A 12,951-nucleotide genomic window follows, 5' to 3' on the forward strand; every position below is an offset into this window, starting at 1 on the left:
CAAGGATACCTGGTTCTTCTCATTATAGGAGCTACTTTGCCCTTTACAGTTCAGTGTAACCGTCAGAACAGCGTCTCCTTGCAGCTGATCTTCACTTAAGTGTGTTAAGGAATTCCTGGTGCCATTTTGAATCCTTAACACATTTTATGAGGTCATCACGAGTTTTCAGCTGGTCAAAATACCCCTGTATGACACAATTACAATGAGTGCATTTAGCACACAGCAATATTTTGCATGTTCGGTAAGTTCCGTCGCAAAATATACGTCGACATTTTTTTGTTTGTGCATATTATTAGCCTTTTGGTGAACAATTAATGCAAGTTAATTCAAGTTAATATTTTCTTGAATGGCCTTCCTTCTCTGACGACATCAGTTTGACGCTTGGGTAGAACATCCCCTCTAGTCTTTCTACTGTGAGCTTTGACAGCGAGCTGAATGGAACGCACACTTTTCTAGATCCAATCAATTTTCTTTTCTAGATCCAATTACGCTTCACTTGGAAAATACGTCACAATACTGAAGTAAATTCGGTCGCAACTTCCGGTTCACGGTGACTTTAAAAATAACAGTGTGAACACTCAGCAAACCAGAACTAATTGTGTCATTTTTCTTTTTTTGGTCTGGGTCCAAAAGAACCAAGAGAAACTAACTACAAGTGTGAACACACCCTTAAAGTCTCTATTTGATCTCTATTTAATCTTTGTGTCTATGAGAAACAATAAAGAAATGTATTATATCTGCTTTCATCCCTGTCTGTTTCTCTCTCCTATGTATTTCTATGCATTTACTCTATCACTGTATTTTTTGTAGATCTTCACACGCTCTGTTATTGAGCCAGTTGCACCTCCTGCTTCTGTCAAAGAGGTCACGACCCCTCCAGAGTCACAAGTCCAGCCGGAGAACACGTCTAGTACGCTGTACCGTCACACTGACCGACAAAGGAAGAAATCCAAGATGACAGATGAGGAAATACTGGAAAAACTCAGTATGTGGTCAAGACTGTTGATTTTAGCTGTGCATGTGGTGGTAGAATATTATTTATTTTTACTGTAATAAGACACTATTGCAATATTTGGTTTAAGAGCACCAGTAACTTTATTTCAATGGTCCACTTTAGGCATTTTACTAGCTATAAGTAACTTTACAACTACATGTCAACTTATTCTAACCCGAACCCTAACACCTAACCCTAACAGTCTGCTATAGTCTACTTATACTTGAATGAGTGTTAGTTGACATGTAGTTGCAAAGTTACTCATAGTTAGTAGAATCTCTAAAGTGGACCATCGAAATAAAGTGTAACCGTAACTTTAGCCTTTAAAAAGTTATACATCTACTCAGAAATCCAAGAAGTATTAGTAATAATATTTCTATGAACATTGTCACATTATCTTCATTGTCAGTTCATTGATGTGGTATGATATGGAATGGAGACATAATTCATGAATGACAGAACTGTGTTGTAATATTGTTCAGCCACTATACTTAATACATTGTCAATTTGCGTTAAAGGTTCCCATTTTTAAAGCTTCTTCTCCAATGGCAAATAAGAAATTTTTGAATAACACCCTATTGAGAATCATAAAGGAATGTGTACAGGATCCTTTAGGAATTTCATTTATAATTTGAAACCTTACTGGATCCTAATAGGAATGTCTGTATTCCCAAGATGATCATTTTTGATTTTTAGATAAATCTTATTTGAAACCATTAGGATCCTTTGGAGTCGGTTCCAAATTCGGTAAAAATTCCTATACGTATCTTATGCACATTTCTTTAGAATTTTTGATTAGGAATGCAGATCTGGTCTCTTTTATGTGCACTTTGTGAATCATTGTCTTTTTCCCATTTGACTCTACACATGTGATCCAGATTACTGACAGCACTAAGCACTAAAACAGAGATTATAGTTTTTATAACAGACAGAGATTACTGTTCTTACTCTGCCAACAGTACTCCCAACAGACACACTCAAACAGATCTATGCCTATGTCACTGAGCATCATTAACAATTACTTATATTGTTAACCAAACTCATCATGCATCTCTCTTCAGCAGTTTCCTGTCCAAAAGCTTTGTTTGTATGCATTTGCTTCTGTGTGCATATAGTCTTACAAGGTTCTCTTCTTTCTTCCAGGAAGCATTGTTAGTGTTGGTGATCCCAAGAAGAAATATACACGTTTTGAGAAAATAGGCCAAGGGTATGTTTATACACAGTCATCATCTATGTACACATACCCACCCAAAGTCACACACCACACCTCTCATTTCATATTGCAAAGACATGGATATGAGAGCAAGACTGGTTCAACAGAGAAGAAAGGATAGGAGGGGTTGGATATCAGGTTTAAGAAGTCAAGAATAAAGTGAGCAAATGAAAATTTAATTCAGACATGACTACAGGCCAAAGAGAGGGAGTGTGTTTTGAGGTTATCAGCTGACCTCCTCTCAAAGCAAGGCTGTTTTCAAATGTTTTCAAAAAAGTGCCATAAAATTACCAAAAAAGTAGCCCATATGACTCTTATACTGTTTTCCAGATGTTCTAAAATCATTCATCTTTGCATGAGGGTGAGTTAATTTGGGTGGGCAGTTTTTTAAATGTTTTTTAAACATTTATTTTCTCTTTTTAAACTTTTTTTTTCTTCTATTTTCTAAGTTATTGCATAGTACATTAATTCAATTAAACACATACATTGGTTAATATTTCTATTTTAACCTTGTGCTCGTGCATAAATGATGTCAGACCTGTACATATTCTTGTCAGTTGCTGGCAGTCCCTGTATTCTGAGCAGCAAATACTGCTCCAGGATCAGTCCAAGGGTGTTTCAATGTGGCTTTACCCTGAATGCACCTGATCCAGTTGCACCCTTGCTCTATTATTTATGCACCCTGATAATAATCTGTGGCCTGGTGCCCTAGAAAGAGAGAAAAGATGTGTGTTCATGGATTGACAAAGGAGATAAACAGCCTCATATATCAAGTAGAGCAGCAGCTTCTTCAAGCTTACACATGTATGTATTACTCTTATATGTGTGTATTAGATAGTGGGAAGTTACACACTGATGACACTGGTAAGATTATGTTAATCTTCATGCATCACATTTTTTTCAGCCTTGTGTAAATACCCCAGTATACTACTATGCTTGTGGGTGTAGAGGTCAAAGGTTAGATATTTTTTATCCCTGTAAATTTGTGTTGGATTTGTTTTAATCTCCACACAGCAACTGCTAAAACCATCACTCACAATAATATTACCAGTATCTTATGTTTTATTTCACTGCCAATGAGTTAATAATCAAATAAGCCTCAAATATTATATTATATTCTATTATAAAAAAAAAAAAAAAAAAAAAAATATATATATATATATATATATATATATATATATACAGTGAGGAAAATAAGTATTTGAACACCCTGCTATTTTGCAAGTTCTCCCACTTAGAAATCATGGAGGGGTCTGAAATTGTCATCGTAGGTGCATGTCCACTGTGAGAGACATAATCTAAAAAAAAAAATCCAGAAATCACAATGTATGATTTAACTATTTATTTGTATGATACAGCTGCAAATAAGTATTTGAACACCTGAGAAAATCAATGTTAATATTTGGTACAGTAGCCTTTACAGACCTCTGTAATTGTTTGCAATTACAGAGGTCAAACGTTTCCTGTAGTTTTTCACCAGGTTTGCACACACTGCAGGAGGGATTTTGGCCCACTCCTCCACACAGATCTTCTCGAGATCAGTCAGGTTTCTGGGCTGTCGCTGAGAAACACGGAGTTTGAGCTCCCTCCAAAGATTCTCTATTGGGTTTAGGTCTGGAGACTGGCTAGGCCACGCCAGAACCTTGATATGCTTCTTACAGAGCCACTCCTTGGTTATCCTGGCTGTGTGCTTCGGGTCATAGGTGGTTTGCAGTCACGTGATTGTGATGACGCGCGAAATTCAAATGGAGGGCAGGAAGTGAAGAGCGGAATGGACGAGATGGACGAAAGTCCGTACTGTACTACTTTAGACGCTATTACAAAAGAAAGATATAACAAAAAAATCGAAACATATGTTGGACGTGATCTTTACGTTATGAAGAGGAGCGATTTTCTAACTGAATTGAAAGATTTGCCTTTAACGTTACGTTTGTCTTCAGTTACAGGGGTAACTTACAAACCCAAAGAAAAGAAGAAACAATTACTCTGACTTTACAAAGTTCGGAAACTGGTACGTTACACAAACATACTAGCCACATAAGTTGTATTAATTCACCTTTGACGAGGTGATCACTACACACACGGGCATTTCCCGATTCGGCTCCTCCCGACCGCAGACGTAGGTTTGCAAGCAGAGTAGGCGGCCAGCCGATTTTGCCGGGGCTTCAGTCCCGAATGTATTTTGAAATTTTGACGACAAATATGAAACCGGACAATAGCCTATTGTAAACCTCCGAAATCATAAGTTGCCTTATTTCATTGTGCTATGGCTTTGCTGCTGTCTTTGACTGGTGATGAAATCTGTCTCACACAGAGACGCACCACGTGAGCGATTTCAGCCTATCCTAGATTTCTCCAGGATTTGCGCGCAACAGCAAACAATCTCACAGCAATTAAATTTGTTTTATAAATAACGCAGTCAGCAGCGCCTCACAGTCCTCTGTCAGATGAGATGTTGTCACGGTATATGTCCGAATATAAAACTCTGAAACACGAACTTTCCTGTCATGTCAGCCGTGCGCTCGAGGCGCGCACTCTTCAATATCACGCACTAATGCAATCAATACATCTAGCCTAAATCGTTCATGACATTCTTTTAACTATAAGCAACCCAATTTGTCTAGATATGTAATATTATTTCCTTTGTATAATGAGCTTGTCTTTGTTTTAAATTATATTGTATTTTTATTGTGAGTGCATGTGAACTGCTGCACAGTCGTGTGATTTAGTCAGCTTGATTAACATTATTACAATGTATTCCTATTTAACACAAATGCTCTTTGCTAATTATAGAAACTATAAGCAAAATTGAAAAGTTTGATCGATTTGAGCAACCATAAACGACGCAAAACATAGGCATTTTTAGTTTGTTATAGTGCTTCCTAAATATAGCACAACACTTCCTGCCCTCCATCTGCATTTCGCGCCATGGCAACGCAGTGACGTGACGTCATATGCAAACAAGCTATTGTCATGTTGGAAGACCCAGCCTCGACCCATCTTCAATGCTCTAACTGAGGGAAGGAGGTTGTTCCCCAAAATCTCGCAATACATGGCCCCGGTCATCCTCTCTTTAATACAGTGCAGTCGCCCTGTCCCATGTGCAGAAAAACACCCCCAAAGCATGATGCTACCACCCCATGCTTCACAGTAGGGATGGTGTTCTTGGGATGGTACTCATCATTCTTCTTCCTCCAAACACGTTTAGTGGAATTATGACCAAAAAGTTCTATTTTGGTCTCATCTGACCACATGACTTTCTCCCATGACTCCTCTGGATCATCCAAATGGTCATTGGCAAACTTAAGACGGGCCTTGACATGTGCTGGTTTAAGCAGGGGAACCTTCCGTGCCATGCATGATTTCAAACCATGACGTCTTAGTGTATTACCAACAGTAACCTTGGAAACGGTGGTCCCAGCTCTTTTCAGGTCATTGACCAGCTCCTCCCGTGTAGTTCTGGGCTGATTTCTCACCTTTCTTAGGATCATTGAGACCCCACGAGGTGAGATCTTGCATGGAGCCCCAGTCCGAGGGAGATTGACAGTCATGTTTAGCTTCTTCCATTTTCTAATGATTGCTCCAACAGTGGACCTTTTTTCACCAAGCTGCTTGGCAATTTCCCCGTAGCCCTTTCCAGCCTTGTGGAGGTGTACAATTTTGTCTCTAGTGTCTTTGGACAGCTCTTTGGTCTTGGCCATGTTAGTAGTTGGATTCTTACTGATTGTATGGGGTGGACAGGTGTCTTTATGCAGCTAACGACCTCAAACAGGTGCATCTAATTTAGGATAATAAATGGAGTGGAGGTGGACATTTTAAAGCCAGACTAACAGGTCTTTGAGGGTCAGAATTCTAGCTGATAGACAGGTGTTCAAATACTTATTTGCAGCTGTATCATACAAATAAATAGTTAAAAAATCATATATTGTGATTTCTGGATTTTTTTTTTTAGATTATGTCTCTCACAGTGGACATGCACCTACGATGACAATTTCAGACCCCTCCATGATTTCCAAGTGGGAGAACTTGCAAAATAGCAGGGTGTTCAAATACTTATTTTCCTCACTGTATATATATATATATATATATATACACATATATATATATATATATATATATATATATATATACACACACATATATATATATATATATATACACACACACATATATATATATATATATATACACACACACATATATATATATATATATATATATATATATATATATATATATATATATATATATATATATATATATTCATTAATTTTATTTAACTGTTTAAGTTTTTTTATGGATATGATTTACATATAACATGTCCATTAATGTCAAATGTATATGAATGTATAAGGGAAAATGTATATTTTAGGTTAAGACTGCTCAAACATCATCACCAATTTTTCTTTATTTATTGCCTTCATTAGTTGATTTTAAATTGTCCTCTGTTGTGAGTGTGACATGCATTTGTAAAAACACAAATGTAGTCTTCCAAGCCATGTGAAGTCATTAAAGCTAAATTAGAAAAATGTTGTTTAGCATATCACACAGCAGGACATGTCAACTACCAACCCATAACCATGTACATATTTCTTGAGAGGTGATCTCTAAGGGCATTAAGAAATCCAGAGCGGCCCTCTATTGGGCAATGAGTAATGGATGAGTCCATGCTAAGTCACTACAGTATAGAAAAGTTTTAACCTGCTTCTCCACTGTGTGTTTTAAGGGCTTCTGGGACAGTATACACAGCTATTGACATTGCCACAGGACAAGAGGTAAACCAGATTACGTTTCGATCTGAAGAAAGCCTCCACATTGCCTTCTGCTCTTTGCTGACCTCTCTCCCTTTTACTTTGTTCAGGTGGCCATTAAACAGATGAATCTACAACAGCAGCCAAAGAAAGAGCTCATTATTAACGAGATTCTCGTGATGAGGGAAAACAAAAACCCCAATATAGTCAACTACCTGGACAGGTACAACCTTCAACAGTAGTATATATTAACTGATTAATGTGTTAACATTTAACGGAGTTCAATTAATGCAATTATTTACAAAAACTATTTTAAAGACTTTGCCTTTATTCACTAACAGAACATGTCTGTGTAAAATGTTTATGGAAGCATTCTTAAATACATTGTGACAGTTTGGGTAAAATAGTTGTGTTTATTACTATGAAATTATTAGCAATTTGCTATTATTTATGTGAATTCTTTACATATTATTTACATATTGTTTTCTTTTCTTTCCTGAAAAGAGAAAATGAATGAATATAAGAAAATGGACTACAAATGACAAAAATATATATTTAGAGGCAAAATATGAAATGAATCATGACAATGGCCAAAACTTGATTAATATTGGATATTTAATTCTATCGATAGCCATAATGTTAATGTCATTTTTAACAATTTTTTTCTAAATATTTGTTATGAATAGTTTTCTCCCTTGGATTTAATGTTTCTGCTTATAGTATTCACATTTTTGTAATTTCGGATAAAAGCATCAGCTATATGAATAATTGTAAATGCCATTAAAAACTTGTAACTTTTTGTCCAACCTGAAATACTGAAAACTACCTATAAAGATGTACTAAACCTTAAATGCAGGTACCGTGTTACTATCATCTTACTTCTCATTCAGTGGTCAGGTTGGTGCCTGTAATATAAATAGTTTTCATCTTTCTGTCTCAGTTATCTTGTAGGAGATGAGTTGTGGGTGGTGATGGAGTATTTGGCAGGTGGTTCTCTAACTGATGTGGTAACCGAGACCTGCATGGATGAGGGACAGATTGCTGCAGTGTGCAGAGAGGTAACACTCAATACACTCAAATTACACTGCTTATTTACCGCCTACAGTCTCTGAATTACTATGAAGATCTGATCTTACTCTGTATTTATCTTTACAGTGTCTACAGGCTCTGGACTTCCTCCATTCTAATCAGGTGATTCATAGAGATATCAAGAGTGACAACATTCTGCTGGGCATGGATGGTTCTGTGAAACTCAGTAAGTTACGCAAAAAAAAAAAAGATTTTATAACTTTTTTTAGGTGTGTTCACACTTATAGTGCAGTTCGCTTGGTCCGGACCAAAAAAAACATTAAGTCCCGGTTCGCTTAGCATTCACATTGGCGTTTTAACACCGAACCTAAAGACACAGCGATATGTGCTAAATGCGCTCATTGTATGTGCATAGCCTACATATGATGGTATTTTGACCAGCTGAGAACTTGTGAAGAGATTATAAAATGTGTTATGGAGTCAAAACAGCGTCAGGAATCCCTCCGTCACACACTAAAATGAAGATCTGCTGTGAGGAGACGCGGTTCTGGATGGTAATGGGCAACATCGCGACTGTGACGAGAAAAAACAGGTATGCTTAAGCATTCTGTCCTTTTTATAATTCGTGTTGCGTTCATATTTCATTCAAACCACACCAGAGTTCATTTGGAAGCGAACCAAGACCTATCTTTCAGCGGTCTTGGTCCACTTGTTTGGTGCACACCAGGGTTCGGATGGCAATGTTCATACTTATTCAAATGAACCGCACTAACAGAGCAATCGCACTAGGGTTTCGTTTTAATCTAACCAAACATGCCAAGTGTGAACACACAAATTCTTCAGAAATGTTAATGTAATTTCCTGTTATGCACCAAGACCAACATCTTAACCCCCTCTCTCTTTCTTTCTAAAGCGGATTTCGGGTTTTGTGCTCAGATCACACCTGAGCAGAACAAGCGTAGCACTATGGTGGGTACACCCTACTGGATGGCCCCAGAGGTCGTAACCCGGAAGGCCTATGGCCCTAAAGTGGACATCTGGTCCCTGGGCATCATGGCTATTGAAATGGTGGAGGGAGAACCGCCATACCTGAATGAGAACCCACTCAGGGTAAGACCTTACAGAACTTTATAAAAGACACCATTATAAATGTTCTTTAAAAAAAAAAAAGGCAACTAATCCTAAACGCAGGAATTTCCTAAAACAATCTGAAGTACAGTAGTTAACTGTGTTGAGGTTGGTCTAAGTGTAAAGCATCTGAGCTGGTAACACAAATGAGTAAAACATTTAAAGCGCCCCAATTATGCTATTTTAAAAGTTCCTAATTTTGTTTTAAAGGTTTACATGCATCCAATGTCAAAAAACACTTACATTTTCTCATAATATACATTACAACATCACCTCTTTTCTCACAGTGTCTGAAACGCTTCGATCAAGGATTCAGACTCTCTAAACCTCTCCTTTCTGAGAGCTTCCTCTGCTGTGATTGGTCAGATGATTGGTCTACCGCTTAGTGTACGTGTCGGAAACTAAATGTCCATTACCATATCTGAATTTTAGCTTCCTCAGCACTTGTATACACAGTGATGAGAACAGAAACAATGGTGTCACTTTCACCGTATCAATATCCAGTGCGGATTTACATTGCAGAAAACAGCATCTTTTCAACATGTCCACAACATGACATGTTACTACAAAATGTTTCTTCTTAGCTAAAACTACAGTGTTTTAAGGTGGGTCAAAGTAATAAGTAGACGTTGTTCACGGGCAGCCAATTAAGGCCATAGGCTGGCATTATGTACAGTATATTTATTACACACGGTATGAATGGTAATATTCGAAAAAGCATAATAGAAAATTGGAAGAAATAACGTTAATGTCTGAACATTTCCTCTTTTGCTGTATTGTAACTTGGATTGGATATGCAGACTTTTCTATTATTGTTCCACTACATTAATGTTTTTCCCTTGTGGTAGGCCCTGTATTTAATTGCAACCAATGGAACTCCAGAGCTACAAAATCCTGAACGGCTATCCTCAGTGTTTCGAGACTTCCTGAACCGCTGTCTGGAGATGGATGTAGACCGGAGAGGGTCAGCAAAAGAATTGCTGCAGGTAACAAACTATGCTTCAGACATCTGTATTAAGTAATATAGTTTTTTAACTACATTTGTACACATTATACATTACCTCATACTGCTCTATATTAGCACCTTAATAGGTATATAGAAATAGTTGTTCCTATAACCCCATTGTTTACACTAAAATTTCAACTGACATGCAGAAAACACCAACATCGTCAGCCAAAGTCCTTATACAAGACTGGTGAATTTTAGCAGGTTTGACTGTTAGCAGTGGTTGTTTAGTGTTGCTTACCACTGATTCCAACAAATGCACTATTAAATGAAAAGTCACTATTAAATGAATAATTTGGGAACACATATAATAAGTATACAATAACAAAGCACATATACAGATGTGGTCTTTTTTTAATGCAACTCTCAGAGATCCTTAAAAGATGCAATAGATAAATAGCTGGATTGGGAGGAATCAGCCCAGCCTCAGGCTCAATCTAAGCTGGATGAGTGTTTGCAGTGTTTTGGCTACTAATCTAGCTGCTTTAGACTGGCGAAACAGTGGCATGTGGAGATGCTGGTGTTTGAAGAGAAGTGACTGATCTCTGGCAAACCTCAGCTCCCACTCGGATATCCTGGCCTTTGCTGCTAGAAAAGCCGTGTAGAGTCACATCTGCTCTGATCAGCAAATCCTGTATGGCATCCAGTCAGGCATGTGTGGCTTTGCATACTATGGTGGCTTATCAAGCTTACATTTTGAAGGAGATAGATGAGGGTTCTGGTTTACCTGATGAGGTAGTTAAAGAGCTCAGGTGAGCTACTGACTTGGCGCTGCTAGCTAACAATTGGGATGTCTCAAGTTTGAACCCAAGATTTGTTTGCTACGATCAATCTGAAGGTTGCATATTTTCATATTTAGATCATCCAGAGACACAGGCAGTTCCTTGGGTTTGCTTTGGGGGCAAAGCTTATCCATTTTTGGTTCTTCCGTTCGGACTGGCCTTGGCTCCGTGAAGTGCATGGATGCCACTCTGGCCCCGTTGAGGCTCCAGTGTGTGCGGGTTTTGAACTTCCTCAATGATTAGCTCATTTTGGTGTAGTCATGGGAGTTAGCAATTTGTCATTGCATCGGAATTTGGTTTTAAACCATTTACAGAGTCTTGGGCTAAAGCTAAAACCTCAGAAGAGTATGCTGCTGCTTAGGCAGTAGACACTTACAAATGTACTTAATACAATACTCTCTTAGAAATGTAACTACAATAGTCAACATTTGAAGTGGTTCAAAACCTTTCATCAAAGTTATACATGAATTTTGAACAATAACTGTTTTTGTCTTAGGACAACTTTGATGAACTTTTTTGATCCACTTCAAATGTTGACTACTGTAATTCCAAGGTTTTAAAGGAATACATATAGACCAAAATGGATATAAAAAGTGAAGTTTCCTAAATATATTCTTTCTCTTTACAGCACTCATTCCTGAAGCTTGCCAAACCACTCTCCAGTTTGAGTCCGCTGATTGTAGCTGCCAAGGAAGCCATCAAGAATAGCAGCCGCTAGGATCTTCCCCCTACCCACACACACACACATACATACACATTCATACGCACAGAGTGCAGGTACAGTGTGTTTATGTGTCATAGCACAATTACACAATATCTGAATCTGGACACAAACAATAACACAAGCACATGCTTGCACATGCACTTACCCTTATAAGGGTGATTGACAGCAATTCAAGGCCTTTGGGATGGGATTGTCCCCTGCTGCCTGCCCTCACACACACACACACACACACACACGTTGTGATGTATGGAACTGCTGCACCAGTCCATCAGTGTGTGTTCACCTCTACACATCTGGAAAGGAGACAAACTGAAAAACAACTCCTGTGTTCCTTCTCTCTGAAATGAAAGATGATATGGATTACAGTAGACCTTTAAAATCATCCAATCTCTTATTTAATCTATTCTGTACTGTCTTGGATTACAAGCAACCTTCTTTGGGTTTTACAGAGTTTTTCCTGTGCCTGAAGAAGTGTACCTCCAAATCTCGGGATCTCCTCAAGACATCTGCATGACTGTCTACCACAGCTTTCCACAGCAATCATTTCCTTTCTACACTGTGTGTGCGCAAAACAAGAGAGCATACAACAGTATGCGAGAGAGAGAGAGAGAGAGAGAGAGAGAGAGAGAGCTTGAGAGCAAGAGATATATAAGAACAAAGATTAATCTCACAAAAAACATGTCCAGGACACATTTCATCCCAAAATAAAAAGGGGGGAAAAATGAAGATCTATTCTGCATAAATGAAATTATACCTATTTTCAGGACTATTAATACTAAGATTTTTGTATTAAGACATTTGAACAAAGTCAAACTAAAAAAAGTAATTGTTTTTTCCCTAATGTTTTTTTTTATTAGTGTAATAAAATGTTTTATTACTGCATAACAGTAGAAACTCTATTTTTTTTTATTCATTTAAATCATAAATTAAAAGCATGATATTTACTTAAAAAATGTATTCTTTTTTTTCTTCAAATTAATGAGGATATTTTTTCATTATAGTAATAAGAATTCTGAATACTAAGAGATGTGCACTTGCACTTCAATGTGCACTTCATCTTTGATTGATTGTTATGAAAATAATTTAACAATTCCATGAATCTTAATGGTTCATAAAACAGGCTTCATTTTCTTTAAGCAAAATATAATTTCATATTTCTTGTGATTTTGGGGTTAAATGTAACCTGGACATGTTCTTGTAAACCACTTTGCTACTGGATTAAACACCGATAAAAATCATTTGAAGGCAAAGTGCATCCTGACTTTGCTAGAAAGCACCTCTCCCTCTCTCTCTCTCTCTCTCTCTCTCTCTCTCTCTCTCTCTC

The 12,951-nt window shown here is 37.5% G+C and overlaps 1 protein-coding gene across 3 annotated transcripts in view; it reads left to right on the plus strand.

Annotated features, from left to right (window-relative positions):
* Positions 1 to 12,024, plus strand: part of LOC311082502 (serine/threonine-protein kinase PAK 3) — a 51,504-nt gene extending 39,480 nt beyond the window's left edge. For 2 of the 3 annotated variants that reach the window (XM_084113365.1, XM_084113364.1), the window contains 9 exons: positions 811 to 985; positions 2,138 to 2,201; positions 6,934 to 6,982; positions 7,069 to 7,181; positions 7,899 to 8,016; positions 8,114 to 8,213; positions 8,901 to 9,097; positions 9,964 to 10,101; positions 11,532 to 12,023. In XM_084113365.1, the coding sequence (XP_083969491.1) occupies positions 811 to 985; positions 2,138 to 2,201; positions 6,934 to 6,982; positions 7,069 to 7,181; positions 7,899 to 8,016; positions 8,114 to 8,213; positions 8,901 to 9,097; positions 9,964 to 10,101; positions 11,532 to 11,621 (1,044 nt within the window). In that variant the 3' untranslated portion in view covers positions 11,622 to 12,023. Of the gene's footprint in view, positions 1 to 810; positions 986 to 2,137; positions 2,202 to 6,933; positions 6,983 to 7,068; positions 7,182 to 7,898; positions 8,017 to 8,113; positions 8,214 to 8,900; positions 9,098 to 9,963; positions 10,102 to 11,531 lie in introns of all 3 variants that reach the window. The other variant, XM_084113363.1, reaches the window with a different exon arrangement.
* The last annotated feature ends 927 nt before the right edge of the window (positions 12,025 to 12,951 follow it).

The sequence above is a fragment of the Abramis brama genome (genome assembly GCF_963993115.1).
Source record: "Abramis brama genome assembly, chromosome: 5".
Classification (NCBI taxonomy): Eukaryota; Metazoa; Chordata; class Actinopteri; order Cypriniformes; family Leuciscidae; genus Abramis; species Abramis brama.